The 23017-nt window shown below is 34.6% G+C and overlaps 1 protein-coding gene across 1 annotated transcript; it reads left to right on the top strand.

The window, feature by feature from the left end:
- Positions 1 to 2940: 2940 nt before the first annotated feature.
- On the top strand, positions 2941 to 4233 carry LOC138316584 (uncharacterized). Its single transcript, XM_069258264.1, has one exon. It carries the CDS (start codon positions 2941 to 2943, stop codon positions 4231 to 4233), a length of 1293 nt encoding a protein of 430 aa, XP_069114365.1.
- The last annotated feature ends 18784 nt before the right edge of the window (positions 4234 to 23017 follow it).

Genomic DNA, 23017 nt, shown 5'->3' with positions numbered 1-23017 from the left:
TTTACTCGACACTACCAAAATACAGTTTCCATACCACCACATACATGTATCCTCTCTTATACCTCATATGACATGAACACTTTATCCTGTACATTGTGTTTCCGAAATTGTAAATGGTCTTAACTTGGAACAATAAAGCATTGAGGCCAGATATAATGTAAGAATACATAAAATCTTAGTTCATTTTTTCATTAATATTTGAAATGACTGAGGCATTATGTCTAAGAATACATAATGCACAAATCTAAATCTTTCGTCGATTGCCATACACCAGCATTAGTTCAGTAATTTCAACAGAGATATAGCGTTAAGACAAGCCGCTTTTTTTTGTAAAAAAAAAAAAGAAAAGAAAAAAAGAAAGGTTAATGGCTTGTCAGTAAATTATCAAGCCAAACTGGCCATTATTGTCTTCCTTTCGTTTACGTTTTAAGCCCTTGCTTACTTAGAATACAAGAGCGGAACGACTGCATTTTGAGATTTATCCATTTATAGCTTACATTACCTGCTTAAATTTAGATGTATTTAAATCAAAACGCTAAAAGGGAAAAAAAGTTAACAGCCAAACTGAGATAGACTCTGATATCCATATGTACGTGACTCTTAGCAACCGGTCTGAGTAATGGTGACAATGTGTTGATAACTACATGTATATAGGGAGTTGCTGCCCGGAAGAATGGTTCCATCTTCTCTTTCCATTGTTAGTCGTGATTAAGGACATGGGACCAATCACCGTCACCATCAATTAATCATACTCCATTCAAAACACAGCCATTGATCCTTCTCCGCTGACGTGATGTCTTGTTGTCAGGCCCTTTTGAACCTAGAATGATTTACCACACAAATGACTGACCAGACGTTTTCTCAGGACAATTATTGAAATCCATGGTGTGTCCATCGATACACAAGTTGACCACGTCCGGTTGTCACTCTTTTTCAGACAAGAGCTATATATCATTTAAGAACAAAAAGTTTATATATACATATATTGCAGTCACTTTGAATGTAGTAAATATGGTATGGAAGATAACTCATGATTTTCTCATTCAGACGCTTGAATTGGTTTAATAGCACTTTTCTGAAGTTCAAAGTTACATTAATGAGTAAAATATTATATTGATTTTAAATATAACAACATTCATAACAACACCAACCTTATATTGTTATAAATATTGATTAAACTTTGTTATTATTTTTAAAGTATGGGTATTGACCTTTGGATTATATATGTTATATAATTACAAGCTAACCGATATTTACATAATATATAATTCATTTTTCGCAATTTTCAGTCATGTGGACATGACATACATAGCAATTATTTTACATGATGAATAATTTGCGTGCCCCTGTGCTTGGGCTGAGGTATTACATTTCACGGTCCCGGAATAGCAGTTGAGATGGGTTTTTTTTTTATCTTGTACACACGTTCATTACACATATTCATAATTTTAAACATAACTGTCGAAGACAGATATATCTGGATCAAATTATTGATAAAAAGTTACATAATACATATACATATGTATAAGACCACGATCGAGTGCATTGTGGGTAGCGATACGTCACTTCCGGTTGACCGGTAAACATGAACTTTTAGAAGCTCTCGCCAACTTCAAAGGAAAAAAGGACGTAACAAGTATAAATCCAGATTGTTGTTGCTAAATAGTAACAAATACGTATGTAAGTACACTTTTCACACTTATACGTGAGTTTCCATCGATTGTAAAGGAGATTTTACCAGATTTCCACCTTCGAGATGACTGGGCCCAACCGGCGAAAGCAGGACGACGGGACCCAAAATGTAAACAAACGGCCCGGGCGCCCCCCGAGCTCCAAATCAGCTTCAAGAAGCAACTCTAGGACTCAATCACCATCAGAAATCAACTTTGCGTCGCCGTACAACAGTGATGAGGAAAATGATGCATGGACATGCACAACATGTAAAGTGAATTTCACTGACCCAAACGACAAAGTCCTGGAGTGCCAACGATGCAAAGAACACCATTGTATAAAATGTTTAAATAAGAGTGTGGAGGAGTACAGCATGCTAGAAAAGTCTGACTCTATGTGGTTTTGCACACCATGCAGGAAAATCGTGGAAAGGAACATAATAACGGACATGAAAATCGAAAAAAGATGTCAGGAAATCATGCAAGAGTATGAAAACAGAATCACACAGTTAGAAAATGAGATCCCTAAAAAGTGCAGCGAAACAAGAGTAAGAGAACTAATCAAAGAGGAACTTGGAGCACAGAACAGTTCGGCTACAGCAACATATGACGGGCAAGGAAAAACACCCCAGGATAACCCAAAAGCAGTCGCCACTGGTAACATTATCACAGAAATTAATGAAAGAAAAAAACGCGAAAATAACCTGATTATATTTCAAATAGAGGAATGTAATTCAGAGAATAGAGATGATCGCCAGGACCATGACCTGAAGTTTATCAAACAACTTCTCCTTGCATGCAAGATCAACCAAGAAGATGGAAAAATTGTGAAAGTAACTAGACTAGGAAGGTATGATAATTATAAGCAACAGCAGAATACTGATGAAGGGAAAAAGAAACCTAGACCCATGTTAGTAACCCTAGAGAACGGTGAGATCAAGAAAGAACTTTTCAAAAACATAGGAGAAGCAAAGAAAACTGGGAAGTATGAAAATGTGAGAATCAGTAATGATCTGACAAAAGCAGAAAGGGATCAAGAGAAAAAGTTGTGGGATGAAGCCAAAGCAAAAAATCAACAGAACCAATCGGGGGAATGTGTGTACAGAGTAAGAGGACCACCCTGGGCAAGGAGAATAACCAAAGTCCCAAAAAGTGTCTAAACAAGATTTTCGGGCAGAACCAAAACAATGTAAATAGTGTAGATAGAGTTACTATGTTTGTTGAAAAACTTAAATGCTGCTATACAAATGCAGACCAGTTTAAAAATAAAATGGAGGAGTTTGAAGTCCGAACTAGGGATATAGAACCACACATTATTGGAATTACAGAAGTCAAGTCAAAAAACAACAGAAACAAAATGAATCAGTCCGAGTTTAATATTGGCAGCGGTTCAAAATACAATATGTTTACTAAAAATCTTGACAATGACACGGGAAGAGGTATGATACTATATGTCCACAATTCACTTTCGGTAACAGAAGTGTATACAAACACCAAATTTCAGGAACACATATTTGTGAAAGTACAAGTAAATGGTAAGGATGAGCTGCTCATTGGACTCATATACAGGTCACCTACTGACAGTGGTATAGACATAAATAACGAAAATCTGTGCAAACTCATTACAGAGGTAAGTAGTATGAAGTTTTCACATTACCTACTGATGGGAGATTTCAATTACCCGGCTATAGACTGGATCAACTGGAATACAAAAGGGGATAACACAAATTCTAGAGAATACAAGTTTATAGAATGCCTCCAAGAAAACAACCTTTGGCAGCACATCAACAAGCCTACTAGATGGAGAGGAGCAGACAATCCGAACGTACTAGATTTGGTAATCACAAATGAAGAGCACATGATTAGAGACCTCGAAATCCAAAGTCCCCTGGGGAAAAGTGACCACAGCTTTATTGTCTTTGACTTTCAATGCTACACTAAGACATATGGGTATATAAAACATCGGAAAGCTTATGAAAAAGCAGATTTTCTGAAAATCAACCAAGAAATTGAGGAAATTAATTGGGAAGATGAACTACCAGAATCTGAAGATATTGAACATAACTGGAATAGATTTGTGTCAAAAATAAAGGAGCTCGAAGACAGATATATACCTGTAAAGAAAGTACATCTAGGTAACCCCAGGAAACCCAAATTCCCACTAAATAAAACAATCATACAGAAAATAAAAATAAAAACTTCCCTAAACAGAAAATTTATCCGAACGAAAGATGAGAATGTAAGGAAAGAGTACAATAGAGTGAGAAACCAAGTTGTTAAGGCAACACGTAAAGCTAGGAAAAACTTTGAAATGAACATTTCAAAAAACACTAAATCTAATCCTAAAGCAATCTGGCAGTATGTCAACTCAAAAAGTAAGACCAAGGCTGGGATTGGAGATCTATGCAAAGATCCTGCGGATCCAAAATCAGAAAAAACAAACAACAACACGGAAAAGGCTAATATTTTACAGGAGTACTTCAGTAGTGTGTTTACATTAGAACCAGAAGAGGAAATACCATGTATTGAACCAAGAAACATTCAAACACCACTCAACAGTTAGAAATAAATGAAGTTGAAGTTGAAAAGTTGCTGAAAGGTTTAAATCCCGAAAAATCTCCGGGTCCTGATGGTATACACCCTCGGCTAATCAAGGAAACAGCTGACACTGTAAAGATCCCAATTACAAGATTGTTCAGGCAATCATTAAAAAAAGGAAAGCTCCCAAAAGCATGGCGTACGGCAAACATCAGTGCTATACACAAGAAAGGAAGTGTCTCAATTGCAGGAAATTACAGACCTATAAGCCTCACTTCAATACTATGTAAAACCATGGAAAAGATCATTCGAACACATATTACCAAACACATGTCAGCCAATTCACTTTTCACAAACAAACAGTATGGATTTATGTCAGGACGATCAACAGCATTACAACTCCTTAATGTCCTAGAAGAATGGACAGAAGCCCTAGACAGAGCCCTGGATATAGAATGTATATACCTAGATTTCCGAAAGGCATTTGACACCGTCCCCCATCACCGTCTGATGAAAAAACTGGAAGCGTATGGAATCAATAAAGAAACCCTCACATGGTTGGAAGACTTCCTAGTAAACAGACAACAACGTGTTATTATCAACGGCGAAACATCCAAGTGGGGCAGAGTGACATCGGGAATACCTCAGGGTTCGGTGTTGGGGCCGCTGCTGTTTGTCATCTATATAAATGATCTGCCTGAGATGATTAAGTCAACTGTTTACTTATTTGCGGACGACACAAAACTATTCCAGATAATTAACTCACAAGAAAGCAAAAAGTCAATACAAGAAGATTTGCTGCAACTCACACATTGGAGTGAGATTTGGCTACTCAAATTCAACGAGGACAAGTGCAAGTCACTACATGTCGGGAAACACACTGGAGGGAACACTGGATATGTGCTTAATAATACAACATTAGAAGAAGTGGAAGAAGAAAAGGACCTTGGGGTCATATTTGATAAAGAGCTTACATTTGACAAACACATTAGCGAAAAAGTACAAAAAGCAACTTCAATTTTCGGTATGATCAGAAGAACATTTAAGTTCCTAGATTCTAAACTATTTATTCCACTTTACAAATCTTTGGTAAGAACCCATCTGGAATATGCAAGTGTTGTCTGGAGACCATATAAAATGAAACACATTGAACAGTTGGAAGGAGTACAAAGAAAGGCGACTAAACAACTACCGGGAATGGATAACCTATCTTATCCTGAGAGGCTTAAGAAGTTAAAACTCCCAACCCTGAGTTACAGACGTGTACGAGGTGACATGATAGAAACCTACAAGGCAGTTACAGGGAAATACGACAAAGGAGCAACCCAGTTCATAAGGATGTGGTCCGACACATCAGAGAGGTCTAGCACTAGGACAAACTCGCTGAAAATATTCCCCCAGCATACTAAAACATTGATCAGGAAGAACTCATTCTCCGTTAGGATTGCTTCAATATGGAACAACCTACCAGACCATGTCGTTACATCTAAGACATTGGACACCTTCAAAAACAGATTGGACAATCACTGGAACGAACAGGAAATCAAATACAATAACTATAAAGAGAATATCAGCTAGGAAGTGACTATAATCATAATATGTAACTAAAAATATTACGAGTCCAGCAAAGAGGATCTATAAGGAGCCTGTGCTGGAAAACATCATTAAGAATCATTAAGAATTAAGAATCATTAAGATAGGCCTAGGACGTCTCTTTGTAGCCGGTATATAGAATTTTCAAATGATTATTTGCCTAAATGAAATAAATGATTTGTTTTAATGTCCAGGAGACAGGAGTCATCTCGTCTTTCCATGTCGACACCAAAATAAAACTAACAGGGCTATTCAAGGATACTGACCGTGTATCCGATGTAAATCCTCATATATATAATTATTTATTTTGTAGTAATAGCTACATGTACATGTAGCCCTCACCAGATTTTGTGAATAGATTTAATACGCTGTAACGCATGTTTGCATGATTGCATGATATATTAAAAAAAAAAATGCCGCCGGTGGTAAGAATCGAAAGATCAGAAGATCTGCACTTGAACACTAAGCCAGATTTCTGCTTTTTTATATGCAGTAATTTTTTTATAATAGCAGATAACATTGTTATTTTAATCACCTATCTTTAAGAATGTAGTCTCGTGGTAAGGTAGCAGTGTACAGTAAGACCGAATGGCCATGGGTGAGATTTTTATTAAGCAGAAAGCCCCTGTTTTATTATATGCATAAAAAATTGAAAAATGTATATGTCCTAAAATTGGCGAATTCAATCTAGAGAATTATATGCAGGCTTCACATTTGCAAAAAGAAATTCCCCAAAACTGGTTCGAGATTAATGGTTTAGAGGGTATCCGAATGTGCGTCTAAGATGGAAAAACTCAATACTGTAGCAGCAGAAATTGATAGCTGGGGTACGAGGTAAGATTGCTCAAAAGTTTAATGATATACCTATATCGAAATAGGCTCAGTTCCGCTATCACGGCAGTGATGCTTGGTTTTAAACTGTGTTCAAGAAAAAAAATTCTCCTAGAGGGGGTGTAATTTTGGGTTGAAAATCCCAATTTTTTGCATTTTTTCAAAAAAACAAATTTGGTTACCATGGTTTTTACAGGCTCACAAAACCACAAAAAGCGGACCTGTCCAAAAATGAACTCTGCATAACTATTGCAAATGTTGTGTAGATTAAAAATATATATACTTTTATATAGATGTTATTTAAGGTTAAAAGGCTATGTGTACATAATTAAAGCCTGCACTTAATTTTGCTGAATTTTTCAAATCTACTGTACACTGCCACCTAAGGGAGATAGATCATGATTTTTTCATACAGACGCTTGAGTTATGACAGTGCCCCAAGCTCTTCAAGCATTTGAATGACCGCGATTTGATTAATACCCCCTTTTCTGAAGTTCGAATTTATGAATAAATTATTTTATTAGTTTGAAAAATAACAACACAAATAATCCTATCAATCTTAAATTGCTATTTTCTGGTAAATATATATTAATTAAACATTGTTAATGATTTTAAAACTAAAAGTATTGACATCTAGGCTATATTGTAACAGAAAATTCTGCAGTGATTGTATAAAAAGTATACATATTAGGGGAGATAACTCTATTGTGAATCCCGTCTTTTTCAATGAAAAATGAAGGTTTTTTGGTGCTAAAAATGCTCTATCTTGACAAATTGTAATTCAATTTTCTTGAAAATTGACTGATTAAAAGCAACTTTGTCACTTTTTAGTCTGTTATTTTTCTATAAAAATTGAACTTCACAATTTTGATTTATTTTCATTTTGGTGAGAATATTTTAGGTAATTTACTTGCGTCTTTTTTACCTAATTTCCTCCAAAAATGATCACTAGAAATTAATTATGACGAGAAGTAAAGCATTTTCTTCAAAAAAGGATTGATATATATCACATCAATTAAACAATATATATATCGTAGAACATTTTGTTAATTATTTTCATTTACAGGGCAGATTTAGTACAGACTAATGCTGTTTTATCATGTGCAGAATCTACTCAAAAATGGCAAATTTGAATATTTATTTAGAAAAAATGGATGGTTCAATTTCTTCGAAACTTTGACAGAAGATGCATAACAACATATTTACTTCATAAATCAAATATGAAAAATATTGAACGACAGGAAAATTTTGGGGAATGTGAGACTACCACTTTTGTAAATGTAATGTGCGTGTAGCTGTTGTTTCAACGTGAAGATAAGTGAAAAAAATGGTAATAACACGTTGATCACAAATCACAAAGTTTTTTGTTGTTCTTTAATATACCTGGTATACGATAATCTTTGTTTGTTTTTTTTGCCGAAATGCTCGAACGTCGGTGAAGACGCCCCTGAGAGGAATGAGTTAGAATTTGCCGAGACGAAGCACAGGCTCGTGTTACATTGATACGGAGAAAACGACAGTTTTTATTTTATAATGTTACCATGGAATATCAAAGTTATATGCAGTGTGAAATCGTACAATATTATTTTTTTAGATTATATCTTTCGATCGAGCCTACTGCGTATGCATCGTAAAATTCAACTAAGTTGGCCTATACAGTCGATGTCGGGAACAGATCCGGTTTGATGCATTCAACTCAAATATAAAAAAAATGAATGCTATTGCCGAAACGTTTTGGCCTAAAGATAGTTTGTGTGAATGTTTAAGGCTTCAAAGATCGCTTTTTTTAATGAATAAGAAAAAAAAACACGAAAAAATCACGATAGCTGCTCGCAACCCAGTACCGCGGTTTCATCGGTTTTCGATGGCGAAAGACCAAAATAGATTTATTTACACACAATGTCAAACATTTCAAATTCAAATCTTTAGTTATATGTTTCTAAAGAATGTTAATGATGTTTTTGTGCAATATTTCATGAATTTCATCTACTAAACGAAGTATTGTATCCACAAATGCTGTAAGATTTACATTGTAGCCTACATGTATATGCTACTGTTTCTTTTTCTTTTTGTCAAAGTGACGTTTAAATAATGAAATGTTTCAAGATCTTACTTATTTTGAACTATGTTATGCTGTATATGAGTGCAAATTGCCACCATAATACCACAAATGAATGCTTATTCCTTCAAAATGCCAGCGTGCAAGGTCGAATCACCCGTGCTCATAGAGGACTAAAAAGTTACGTCATTGGAATGTTGGGGATCAAATCGTCAAATTTAGAAATGGTAATCAAAATAAAGAAATTAAACATTTATTTACTCACATCGCAATATTTCCTATCGCAACTGTTACAGGAAATTCTTATTACCTGGTATTGAGTTCTATGCCTGATTATCTCGATATTAGTGCTGAAAATGTCTGGTTTATTGATATTGTTCTGCTACTTTTGTTGAGTTTGAATTCGTGAATTCGAAGGGCGTCAGAACGCTTGTTTTCAACAGGAATCAACACCGTAGTGATAAAGACCTTCCAAGTGAATTTTTGCATCGGGGAACAGATACATAAAAAGTTGATTTTCTCAAAAAGTGAGATAAATAAAATACATAAATTTTGCTGGAACACTAAAAAATTCATTCTGATTTCCGAACAGCTGGAATTATGAAGATACCTCTAACAGTATTTTTATTATTATTATTATTATATATTATGTAAGTTAATTATATCAGAAAAACATGCAGTAATTGTAAAAAATAAACATCATGAAGGCAGATGCTCTATTCTGATTCCTATCAACTGCAAGTAAAGGTTTTTCTGGTGTTAAAATGCTTTATCTTGAAAAATCGTGCTTTGATTTTCTTCGCAATTAAACAAATAAAAGTATTATGTTATTTTTCTATAACAATTGAACTTCACCATTTTGATCTATTTTTATTTCTTCTAGAATGTCTGAGGTAATGTACACGCATCTTTTTCATTTAATTACTGTCAAAACTTATCACCAAAATTAATTTTGACGAGAGGTGTAGCATTTTTTTCTTGAAAAGTCAATGGTATAGACAATCTATTTAACATATACATGTATTATAGGATATTTCGTTTTATTTATATTTGTGAGGCCGATTTGTCTCAGACGAAAGCTGTTTTTTCATGTATAGGAAAGTTACAAATCGAATGCCAATTTAGAAAAAAATGACAGGTTCATTTATTAAAATTTCCACAGATGATGCGTAACAACATATTTACTTCATGAAACAAACCTGAAGAATATTGAACTACTGAGGAAGTTTGATATATGTGATAGTTAAATGTTTTATGTTCCTCCAACTTAAAAATAATTCAGAATACGGAATACATATTGAAAAGGTCACCATAGGTGATATCTATTAATAATCATGGATACACTGAAAAAAAAAAGAAAAACTAAAAAGGGTATTAGGAAAATAGCATTATATACAATTGCTAGGTCATTTTGTAATTATCTTTTTATTCAGGATTTTCATTCAATTCAATATACAAATACACTCAATAGACTCTCCAACACATAGATACATAATGTTAAAGCACATCCTATATTTAACACATGCATATACATCCACACACATACAACAGAAACTTTGGATTTGAAGATGAGAAAAAAACATGCATATACATCCACACACATACAACAGAAACTTTGGATTTGAAGATGAGAAAAAACAATTGTATTGCATTGAATATCATGGAGAGGAATCAATTAATAGACCTGATGATGTTTATTGTCCTATAATTTAAGAGTATCTTTGTTCATCAATAGAGGTCCTTAGGTAGTCAGTTGTTTGTGTTACAGACCAATGAGTGATATCACAGGTGATATCAACAAAGGTAGGGTAAGAAAATAGTCAATCGAAATGATATCAGTAAGATCACATACTGTTACTATTAGATTCGTTTACACAATTTACTATCACTATTAAAAAAGCATTAATCCTTGAAAACTTATTACCTAGATTGTGAATCAAAAACAATGTCTTAAGGACCTGCTCTGCTGAAAAGTCAATTTTTCTGATGATCTACTTTCCTCTAAATGTAGATTTTTGGAATTAGAAGTTCGAACCAAAAATGGAAAAGGATTGAAAATATATGGTAGTGTGCCTGATTTTGAGCAATTATGAATCAAAGTTAGCAAATAGTGATCTGGAAGTTAATTGTTTGCACGACAAACTAAAGTAATACTTTGCAAATAGGTTGTCTTATAAGTATCAATATTCGCAAATTGACCACACCAATGTTTTCTTCAAGAAAATAATAATACCACACTGTCAACGCATTCCTTTTACTCAGAAAAGCTGTATGCGTTACTCCAACCCCTTAATTTCAAAGATTACTTAGTTTTTTAACATCTCAACGCTTCACAGAAAAAAGTTCTGATGACTGTTATTGTAAAATTTTCCAGTGCAATCTTTTCAGCGTTTCTTCCTTAAATCAAATGATTTGAACTTTAGTTAAATGTAAAACTTAAATAGCAATATGTTATTATGTCTTTAATGCTTGATATTTCATCACAGTGAACCTGTAAAAGATTTACAGCAAAAATAATCTTGATGTAGCTCATGTCGCACAAGTGACTGAAATGAAAATACCGAAGTAAGAAAATGTGAAACATCTCTCTAAAAAGTCTACGAAATGCCCTTTAAAAATGCCGCTAAGTTGGGAATTTTTTAAAACTTGTATCTAAAATAGATGTCTATTTTTGACATAGTATCTATATGAAAACATGCTACAGAATGTACAAATAGAGACAATAACTAACTTAAAAATCACAAAATCTCTTTGATTAATGTTGAAAGAGTCTTCAACGAGACTGAAACCTCACCACAGCAGATCGGTAGCCATACAACTCCTACTTTTGCCTGTTAACAAATGTCAATTGACTGTCACAACCGGCTGGTAAACCCAGAAAGCCCGTTAGTAACAGTATTAGGAATTAATCTTGCTGAACGTCTATTATAGCTCTAGGTAATTTAAGGATAACCCTCGGTATGCTACATACGTGTGTAATTACTGAATGTGAGCTTTAAATAAATGTTTTTGCTTCGCGTAGATTTGTATGTTTTTTATATTGTTTTTGTGCATGTGTGTGTGTGCGTGTGTGTGATTTTTTATTGTTGTTGGTTTTTTTCTTTTGCGATAAACAAAAAAATAATGTGTCCCTTATTAATAGTTCTATCTTTGATGTGTTTTGAAATTGTTGAAAACAGATATACTTGGCAATCTTTGTCAAGATATTTTTTTTTAAAACATTTAAGTCATTTCGCCGTAGATTGCAAAAGATAGGGCATGTTACATAGTTAAAATCTACATGTATTGGAAGACAATGTTTATAAACACAGACTGTGTAAAACGGTGCTGGTTTTGCCAAGAGACCAATATCTGGGAAGAGGACGAGTGTGTTTGTTATCTACATCGATTGAGCCAGAGTAATTGACAAATATAACCGGTACGACACGGATTCGGACATAAGTATCGCTTGCCAGGTGCTTCGTTGCTGAAATTATATATTGCAGTAAATGTCGTCTGTCCTGGACACAATATAACATTACCACATTAGGTAGTTCAGTGAATCGACCAGTCTCCTACCACCACACAGGCAGGGTCGTCATCATTTATCTGGAGCTGATTGAGGAGTGCGAAACCAAAACAGTAGGACATTGGATTTACCAATTGCAGAAGAAAAAAAGTCATGGCAAGTTACAAGTACACTATATACAAGAAAGGATAGAAAAACCTTTCATCATTGAAAATTATTTTAATATCATGTGTATAATCGCGCCATGTTTTCATATCATACTAACTAAGAGCTCTTTATAGATAGATTGTTATACTTTAATTCATTATGTAGCACGTAGTAATTACTGCCATCATCTGCCTTCAATGAAGTAGGGAACATCAGGTTGGGGTTATATGTCCACAATCTTCCCTGTCACATCATAGGCTTTCCGGCTTTCTTCTAATTGGACAGTGACATTAAAATTGAAATTGAATGAGTAAATATCAAAATGATCATCCCAATGATACGTGGATTAAGATACAGTTTTCCTATTAAACCTGATTTCCAGATGCATGTACAGTAGAAGATAGCGAATGCATCATCATACTGCAGTTTTCAATGTCCGATAAACGACGTATATTTAGCTTATAATACTGTCTAAATAAAAGCACCGCCCTTACGTGTATCATAATAACATCTTTGCATTTGTAGCTCCGACGTTGTTTAAAATGTTTCATTTCTCGTCAAGACTACCGGCAGAGAGGCAAACCACTCTGTCTATAGCTATCATTTAATTTGCTGTGTGTGATGAAAATGTGTAACCAACAAAATCGGCATCTTAGAAACGCTTAATTTATCAACGTTATAATGCATGTTGCATTCAAGCGCTTAAATGACTTCGACGCTTTCATGCACTGAATCGGAAAATCCCTCTCGGTCAGGTCTTGACAAAATGCAATGTCAACCTAAGACTAATTAACACCTGTTCATAGGTTGACATTACAAATCCGGTGACATTACAAATCCGGTAACCTGGCTATAAATAGACACAGGGAATTCCCTGTCTCTTCCACATTTTTGACCAATCAAAATAGAGCATTGCCGATCATCAGGCAACAGCCAAACCCAACATTGCAGACAACAGCGAGGTAGGATTAGGAAAAATATTTTACCACATTTTAAATGTAGCTATATGTTCGAAAGTTATATTGTGAATAATTACAGCAGAAGTACATGTACTAAAAGTACCTACATGTACTGAGGATTCATGGATGAAGATTGTTTTTTCTTAATTTTTGTTTAATTAGTCATTGCGCTGTCCTCGCTTCAAAATTATTCCAAGTGGCAAATTTTGTATCATTATAAATTGTTATCGTTTCATATAACAAAACAATCATTGACTTTTTGTAGGTTAATACGAGCAATTGTTAAACCCTTGAAAGGTGATATTTCCCTCGGTCGGCCTTCGGCCTCGGGGAATATCACCTTTCTCAGGTTTAACAATTCCTCGTATAGACCTACAAAAAGTAAATATTTGTATATTGTTATATGACTGTGAGTTTTGCCGTTTGCTTTTTGGTCTAGACAGCTCGGACAAGTCTTGACAAAATGCAATGTCAACCTGAGACCTATGAACAACTGTTCAGAGGTTGACATTGCAAATCCGGTAACCTGGCTATAAATAGACACAGGGAAGTCCCTGTCTTTTCCACATTTTTGACCAATCAAATTAGAGCATTGCCAGTAATCGGGCAATAGCCGAATCCAACATGGTAGACAGCAGTGAGGTAGGATTAGGAAAAATGTTTAAACACATTTTAAATGTATCTATACGAAGAAGTACAGCAGAAGTATAAAAAGTACCTCCTGAGGATAAGTGGAGGAAGATTTTCTTAATTTTTTTTATTTAATTAGTCCACTGTCCTTGCCTCAAAATTGTTCCAAGTAGCAAAACTTGTATCGTTGTCTCATTTCATACAACTAAACACCTGAGAAAGGTGATATTCCCCGAGGCCGAAGGCCGACCGAGTGAAATATCACCTTTCAAGGGTTTAACAATTGCTCGTATTAACCTACAAAAACTCAATATTTGTATAATGTCTAATTAATACAAAAAATAATATAAAATTATTTATTTTGCCTTTCGTGCATGCTCAATCAGTACTTCATTCCATATAGGATATATTACCACTGATTTTTTTCGGGATGCAATTACTTATTTTTTTATATTTTTTTGCTTGAAGTAAAATTAGAAGCTCAATTTTCCAATGGTGGTAATGGTGTAAAGTAAGTAACTTTTGTAGCTAAAGAAAAATACTAAATCGTCCGCTCCTGTTTTTGATACTGCAAAAATACCAATTGTCAGCAGAGGAGCATCTTTAAGGATTTATCCATTCATACTTGGACAGAATCAATGTCATTCAAATCGGTAAGGATTGGAAACTATTCGTATTCTACGCAGTAAACAAACATATATACGGAACAATAGCGAATTATAGTGAATATATCCGCATTCTGGTAACTGGCAGGGGGTATGAGATTTTCCGTTTTTTCCTCGTTGACCACTGTTGTGGAGAAGATTTGTGCAGGCTTTGTAATATCCCTGCCAGCTTGATTCAGTGGATGTTGGAAGTAAAAACCACCTGCCGAATGGTGAGTTATTGCTTAAATATAAAAAGGGTATTTAGATAATGTATTCTAAAACAAGCATAGAAACAAGAAATCCTTATGAAATTAAAAAAGAAAGAAGATAAAATTGGTATCATCAGCACTTATGAGTAAGTGCGTTTCAGATTCTCGTAGTAAGTGGACAGATGTCAATCCGCTATATATGAAACCTGTAAAACAAGGAAACAAGAAATATTTTGTGTAATATCCTAAGTGTTAAGTATACTTTTATTATCGCGGGATTGGTTAGGAGTTATTGATGGAAATTAAAGGGACATGAACCTAAATAAACAATGTAAATTTGAGTAAAATACATATTCAAGACGTGTCAGATACCTTACTAAGTAATATATATCAGTTATTGTGCAAATGTGTCAAATAAAACAATTATAATGGAAATCCCGTCTTTCTGTATTTTGAACCGGTCCGGTCGAATTTTGTAGACTGAGTGTGATAAAATAGTAGTGTTGAACTTAAGTGACCTCCCATAATGCATTGCACAAATTAAACTAATGTAAACAAAATGGAGGGTCAAAAACGTCGATGAAGCGAACAAAAACGAATTCGGATAGAAAACAGAGTACGTCAAGAGTCAGTTACGTGAGCAATTGGGAAAATAGGTAAATATTAATGGATCGCTGAAATGCAACAGACGGGAGCAACTTTCCACTTTATACTTGCGTGATGTACATATGTGCAATAAGTCAAGAACCTCCCTTCGCGGTGCCCTGTCGAATAAAAAGTCTCTTTTGACTTTTGACTTATCATTATTACGCTTAATACAAACTGTTTTATACCAAATATTAACAAATATTGCTTAAACTTCATTTTTCAACTATCGTAAATTAGAAAATAATCTTAAAATTGTTGTTCATTATAACCTCGCTTTCGACCAGCTTTCGTTTTGTGTTCAAAAAATAGAATATGACGGTCTATTTTTTATTATTTTTGAGGTAGGTATTCCTCATGTTTTCCTGTCGTTTTAGATAACCAATCATTGTAAAAAAATATTCAATAAACATCTGGAAACCATATCTAAGCATACAGAACAATTTATTCATGTCCCTTTAAAAGCCTTATATTATTATATCTCACTATCTTATAACACTATGAACATAGACAATGTTTTTTTACCTCAGAACAAAGTCTGATTTTTTTTTTTTTTTAAATTGACCTTTCCAAAGAAAGATATTTTTTTAAGACATATATGAAAAATAACCAAAACGAAGAAAATCCTGAAGAACTCAATATGTATACATCTATTTTTTTCAAGCGAAAGCAAATATAATTCAATTTCACTTGTTGCGAACATTTTCATTGGCTTAAAAATTTACTTTATCAGCCCATAAAGGAAAACAATGGCGTCGCCGTTTTTCGCTTCTTATTGACTGAGATGACGGCATAATGATTTCATAGACAAAAAAGGTACCAAAATGAATTTTGAATATTGAAGAGATTATGTTTAGTAAATTGAACTATAAGGATTAATTTGAATATATTTTTTATCAATGTGTCATGGAGATATACCACAAAATCCGAGTGGGCGCTAAAACGTTAATCCTTAAACAATTATCATTGATTTCCCCAAACGCTAATACATATATATCGATCAGGGATCTGTTGTGTAATAAACCTATTACGTTTATCAAATACATTTTGGTTTTTTTATTCAGTTATCGTGCTCATGAACAAACCTATGACATAGATACATTGTACTTCTATGATAGCTATAAGGTGGAATTACAAATTCATTACAGCATACCTTGGCTAGAGACATACAGTCGTAAAGGATTAAAATCAATCTTTACCACTCAATTCTTATCAAGAACAGAAGATGCATGGGTTATTCAGTTCAGAAGATATCTCAAGTAGAAACATATATAGCATGCGGGTAGGTAATCTAAATCATGCGTGAATCATCGTTAGAAGATACGAGATTGTTAAACGTACCATTTAGCAGGACATTAAGCAGACAGTCTGGTGACATGAGTTTTTCTAAAGCGATGTAAAGCGTCTTGTTACAGGTTACTAAAGAGGCCTCTCATCGTCTTTATGCTGTGTGCTGAAACCAGCGGTTCACCTGACATGAACTTTAGGTGTTATGTTAGTATAATTGACCCCTAAATCACGTTTCTGTTTACAGAATAATCAATTCGACGTTTAATAATGAACCTCGTTAATACAGACTTGACACAGCTCATTACAACGCGAACAACGCTGCCCCTTCCTAAATCGATAGCTTTGTTATTCGAGCATTAAATTGATTAACTTACGATTCACTGGTTTAACAATATACATGGTGCATCCTCCAGTAGAGAGCAAATGTGACGTAAGGATCGAGGATTTTGACAAAAGTTGGAGGTATTAGAAACTAGACAACACCCGCGGGCAGCAAGCACGTAAGTAATGAGGTAAAAAGAGGGAGACATTTGATTGTCACCTAAAGCTTATATTCAATCTCCATATCAAATTTGATTCATGAAAAAAGTTTCAACCAGAATCATTAAATGTATTAATGCTAAAATTAGGAAAAATAGGATGTTTTGAACTGCATGCAATATGCAGCTGACCCCAAAGTATCTGGATGCAAATCGTTTTGCTTGTCACTGAATGGCCGTAAAATGGTCCAAAAAGGATACTCCATTCTACAGAATCAACAAACCAAATTGACAACTGCCAAATTTACCAACTAAAAATATGTTGTGAAATGATAGATTTTGTAAGTTTTGGTTAAAAAAATAAAAGAGCTTATGGATCTTTTTTCAAATTTTATAGCAATGCTTCTCCAATTTATAAAACACCTTATTGGTGAGTGTCGGCTGTGGAAATATCGGGAAGTTTGTCGTCTCAAGGTCAGATCTTAAGTACATATATTTAGTCAATATCTAAAATAACTAATGTCGTATAGGACACTATGCTTATTACTAAATAATACACGAAAATATAATATTCAGTTTGGAAATACATTTATGTAAAATATGTAAAAGCTGGATTTCATGGACTACATCAATCATGCATATTTACAATAACAATTATATTTTGGCATACCTTTACAGATTATTATTTCCAATTAATTGTTATTGTGAACAGTTACTTTCTGTGCATTGTTAAATACGTTGAACCGTCAGATCAGAAGTTAGACCTACCGTATTTTTCTGCGAAAATCAACCCCCTGTAGCATGTTAATCAATTAAACATCACATCGCTTGTAATTGTGTTACATATATTTGTGTCTTTTATCATAAGAATATTACTTATTTCCCGTTCAAAGACAGACGGAAGAGTCGCCTGTCATCCATTCTGTTTGTTATCGGTATACCTCGGACTTCTGCTACACGAACGACAACTCTTGCTTAACATAAGAGGGCTCCGCATAGGGTAAACGTATTAATATATGTTATTTTTATATTGTATCATATTTATAAATATAACGGTGGATACACGATGTTTTGTTACCCTTACATGTGATTTCTTTTGACCAATCAGCGAATGTGAATAATCATTGAGATATATTATTTTCAAGTTAAATAGCATATAACCAAATCATCGCATCTTAAAGTTGTATTTCTTGTAATTCTCACCATCACAAACTCTCATATAACATTCAATGTGTGAACATGGATGCTTATATATGATGGTTCAGATCCATGAAAGCACCAAAATACTATTGACATAACGGTAAATGTCGCATGAAATATCACACGTTTTGAAAGAACCACCACAGTCAACGCCATGTTTCAAACTTTTGGGTAATATCGGAAAACTGAGTTTCATCACGTGACCGACATCGTCGATACCCGTATAGATCGGACCTCCCGAGCCGTATCGTGTGGTCAATATCGGCAATACCCGTGCAGATCTGAATAGATCTACAGATCTGAATAGATCGGAACAGTTAGGATATATATGATCGATACTTCCGAGCTATGTTAAACTCAATATTTTAATTTAATTGTTTAATAACTTTGCGAATACGGGCTTTACAAAAGTCGGTTAATATCGAAAGTTTAAAACTTAGAGAGGCGGGGGGGGATGTGTAGTACACTCTTAATAATTTTTCTATGCCAAAATTACAACAAGTCACAGACCATAAAACTTTTAGCGTATACGTACTTACGTGTTATCAGGATGAAAACACCCAATTTGTGTGTGTTATTCAATATTTGCTGTTATGATTTAAAAAGGATAAATATCCTAAATATTGAACATATTGATTAAAATATTGGAAGTATACTGATGACTTGATATTTATTTCCAAGGACTTATTTTTACCGCAAATAACGTCGGGCTACTTTTGACGTTGGAAAAAGAGGCTCCACTAGTGAGCAGCGGAAAATTTGGTTTCGTAATAGCGATAACAGTGTACATTACAGATTGGATAAGAAAGGAAATATAAGCATTAAAATGTCGTCTTGGTGGATCAATTTCTATCATTTTTCCCGGGATTGCAGAGATTGCAGACAAATTAATCATGACGCGCTAGCGCTCGTTATTCAATGTGTCTGTAAAGCTTGGAGCGGCTTATAGGACTATAAACTCCTAAAGAAGGTAGCTTCCTTAGCAGTGGATTGTAGATTTATGACTCAAGAGAAGTAAAAACTTTCAGACTAATTGGTAATACATATACCTTAAATTCCATCTATTTGCTAAGATAAACAACATTCGATTTTTATAAGATTTTTTTAAAAATATTTTTCCCCATTAATATTTGAAATCATTTCTCTAAAACTAAGATGTTGTTTATAAGGCATCAAATTTAGAGAACAAAGTGAATGAAACAGAACTGCGTCACTCGCAAGATTTCCAAAACATCGATAGACCTGTCCTAATACCATAGTCTAAAGAAATCAAACCTAGCTTCTAGTAGAACGTGGACTCTTATAACAAAATTTTAGGATATGTTTATAAAGTGATCTGCTTGTAATGTAAGTTGGAAATGACGACGTGATCTTTCTGTACAAATTGTTGATGACAGACTGTCCATTCCAATTCACACAGCAAGTCTTGGGATACGTCCTACAGATAAGCTGATGACATCCTCGATCATCCCCAAGGTGACACTTTCCTTATATAGCCTCCTCAGACCCAGGGTCAGGGGAGAAATCCTCGTCAAAACGATGTCGGCTTACAGAGTGACCATTGTGTTACTGAAGATTGATTAAAATCGGAAACCTTGCTAACATTATTGGTTACAAGTATTTGGTTAAACCATGTAGGCAGCGATATGGTAGATTAACGACCTAGATTGATCCTCGCGTTAAGCCTATGATTATTTTTCTCTACGAAAGTCAAGTAAACATGGCCTGTCCTTGCCATTACAAACTCATTCGTCTGCAAGCCAAGTCATACGGAATAGGGTTTTAATACCAGCCTGTCCCATTACTGACATAACAGCCATTATTGGGAGATTCCAAATAAGCAAATGGTCATTTGATATCTATTTTACATTGCGTCTTGTCTTTGTTATGGTAATCTCGAAAACTCGGATGTGGGAAGACGTCTATTTAACCCAGACTGTAGACCATTCTGTTTTCTAATTTGATAACATTTTCTCCTAGAAAGAAATGATGATATACAGATGATGTATGATGAGAATATGTTAAATAAATCCATTTATCTGGCCTATGTACGTGGTAATTTCACACAGAATTGGAAACACTAATTTTCAGACTACCGATAGTTTGAATCATTAGTCCAGGTTTATAGTATCCTCAATGTACCGCTGCCTCAATTAATCATCAGTGGTAATCTCGTTACCCTCAATGTACCGCTGCCTCAAATTAATCATCAGTGGTAATCTCGTTACCCTCAATGTACCGCTGCCTCAATTAATCATCAGTGGTAATCTCGTTACCCTCAATGTACCGCTGCCTCAATTAATCATCAGTGGTAATCTCGTTACCCTCAATGTACCGCTGCCTCAATTAATCATCAGTGGTAATCTCGTTACCCTCAATGTACCGCTGCCTCAATTAATCATCAGTGGTAATCTCGTTACCCTCAATGTACCGCTGCCTCAATTAATCATCAGTGGTAATCTCGTTACCCTCAATGTACCGCTGCCTCAATTAATCATCAGTGGTAATCTCGTTACCCTCAATGTACCGCTGCCTCAATTAATCATCAGTGGTAATCTCGTTACCCTCAATGTACCGCTGCCTCAATTAATCATCAGTGGTAATCTCGTTACCCTCAATGTACCGCTGCCTCAATTAATCATCAGTGGTAATCTCGTTACCCTCAATGTACCGCTGCCTCAATTAATCATCAGTGGTAATCTCGTTACCCTCAATGTACCGCTGCCTCAATTAATCATCAGTGGTAATCTCGTTACCCTCAATGTACCGCTGCCTCAATTAATCATCAGTGGTAATCTCGTTACCCTCAATGTACCGCTGCCTCAATTAATCATCAGTGGTAATCTCGTTACCCTCAATGTACCGCTGCCTCAATTAATCATCAGTGGTAATCTCGTTACCCTCAATGTCTATGTCATGTTGTTCTTTCACTGACCAACGTTAACGTAATGTAACTTGTATGCCTTGTTGTTCTGTCACAGCCCTACTTGAGGTACTATTTATGTATACTGTTTTTTTTCTGAATCTCTGAATACCGACCCAACATCCTTCTGCTAAATCATAGTGCCCCTTACAGGACTGAAACAGTTACCTGATTGGTATACAAACCAAAACACCATTTCTTCTCCACATCACAGCTAACCAATTGCAATCACAACAGTTTGCTTTGTTTCCCTACAATACGTTGACTAAAATTTAATTTTCGAACTACACGAATGCTATTACATAGGCATTAACTTACGTGAAGAGGCTCATCAAAACGAGACACTCATGGGTTGCTATAAAAAAACTGTATTTGTTATTATAGTGGTCAGACTAACGAAAAATAAGGATTTAACTGCATTCTTTGGGGATTTATGGTCCTATAATTATCCTAGGATTGTAGGAAAATTAATCATATATGCTAACGTGCGTTATTCAATTTGTCTGCAATTCTGGAGAATTATAGGACCACAGATCTCCCAAGAAGACAGTTTAGAGCTTAAGATTATCTTCCTGTGGTAGAACCTATTGTTTTCTCCCCGTGTTAATACCTAGTGTCAGGTATTATCTGGTCCTTATATCATAGTTAACAACACAAAGGGATATGACGCGTTAACAGAGTGTACAGTGGGTAAATAAGAGACGAGAGTGCACTCTAATGTTTGTGCTATATCCCCATATTTGGTGTAATAATACCATAATCAGAACTCAAGAGGTAAGAAAAAGACAGCTTTTTAAGATAATTGAAATATTGGTAAAATTGATCAAAATATATTTGTCATATTGTCATATTTTTGACATGCATTGGTGTGTAGCATACATTGTGTGTTCTAACATATCTATCATGGTCTATCATATTATAATTCAATATTACTTTATATTCATATCTCCGCTATTAACATGCGACATTTATGTGTTCTATCCACTCTATCAAAGACAGCCTGCTGACCTGCTGAGGTAATAAAGGAGTCATGCGTTATGCTAATGTTTAATAATTAACATATAAATGTTACGGATCAATTTTGTTTTAAACATAGAATTTTGTTATAATTTTCTTGATATAAGAAACAATATCCTTTATTCTGTCCTTTCAAGAGTTTGTTCAAGACTCCAACACTTCAAATCACTCCACACCCTGAAAAATAGTACCAACTTACGGTCAATATCTGGTAACCGTCAACGTCGTATTCGAAATCGAAACTTGGAGGAGATGAGCTAGTGGTAATAGGAACCCGCATGGAACACTTTAATTGCAAGAGACCAGTCAAGTGCTTTTTGATATTATAACCACTGTCCCGACCTTCTAGTGGTATTGTAATGTATTAATATATGCTTTGATTTAAATGTATGCATTTAAATTATGAATTCTTAGATCAATCATATAAAATTTTATAAAAATGTGTGATTCAAAACTATCGGGGAAGAAGCTGACCTCATCTGTGCCTCCGAGTTATGTATGATGTTAAGGGAGGCTAAACCTTTTGATGCTATCATACTGATGCAATAAATGACTCTATCAATCAATATTCCCAAGATAGGACTCATGTGCTACGGTATCATTGATATCACCTCTTATTCTCTCTAACTTAGTTACAACTGCTGAATTTTCCTCTTAAGAGTATTTAAAGTC

Source organism: Argopecten irradians, chromosome 2, assembly GCF_041381155.1.
Source record: "Argopecten irradians isolate NY chromosome 2, Ai_NY, whole genome shotgun sequence".
NCBI classification, from domain to species: Eukaryota; Metazoa; Mollusca; class Bivalvia; order Pectinida; family Pectinidae; genus Argopecten; species Argopecten irradians.
The sequence above is the reverse complement of the archived record's forward strand: the minus strand, read 5'-3'. Positions and strand labels throughout refer to the sequence as shown.

Coding starts and splice junctions, on each gene's coding strand:
- LOC138316584 (XM_069258264.1), top strand. CDS start 2,941: ATGGAGGAGTTTGAAGTCCGAACTAGGGATATAGAACCACACATTATT.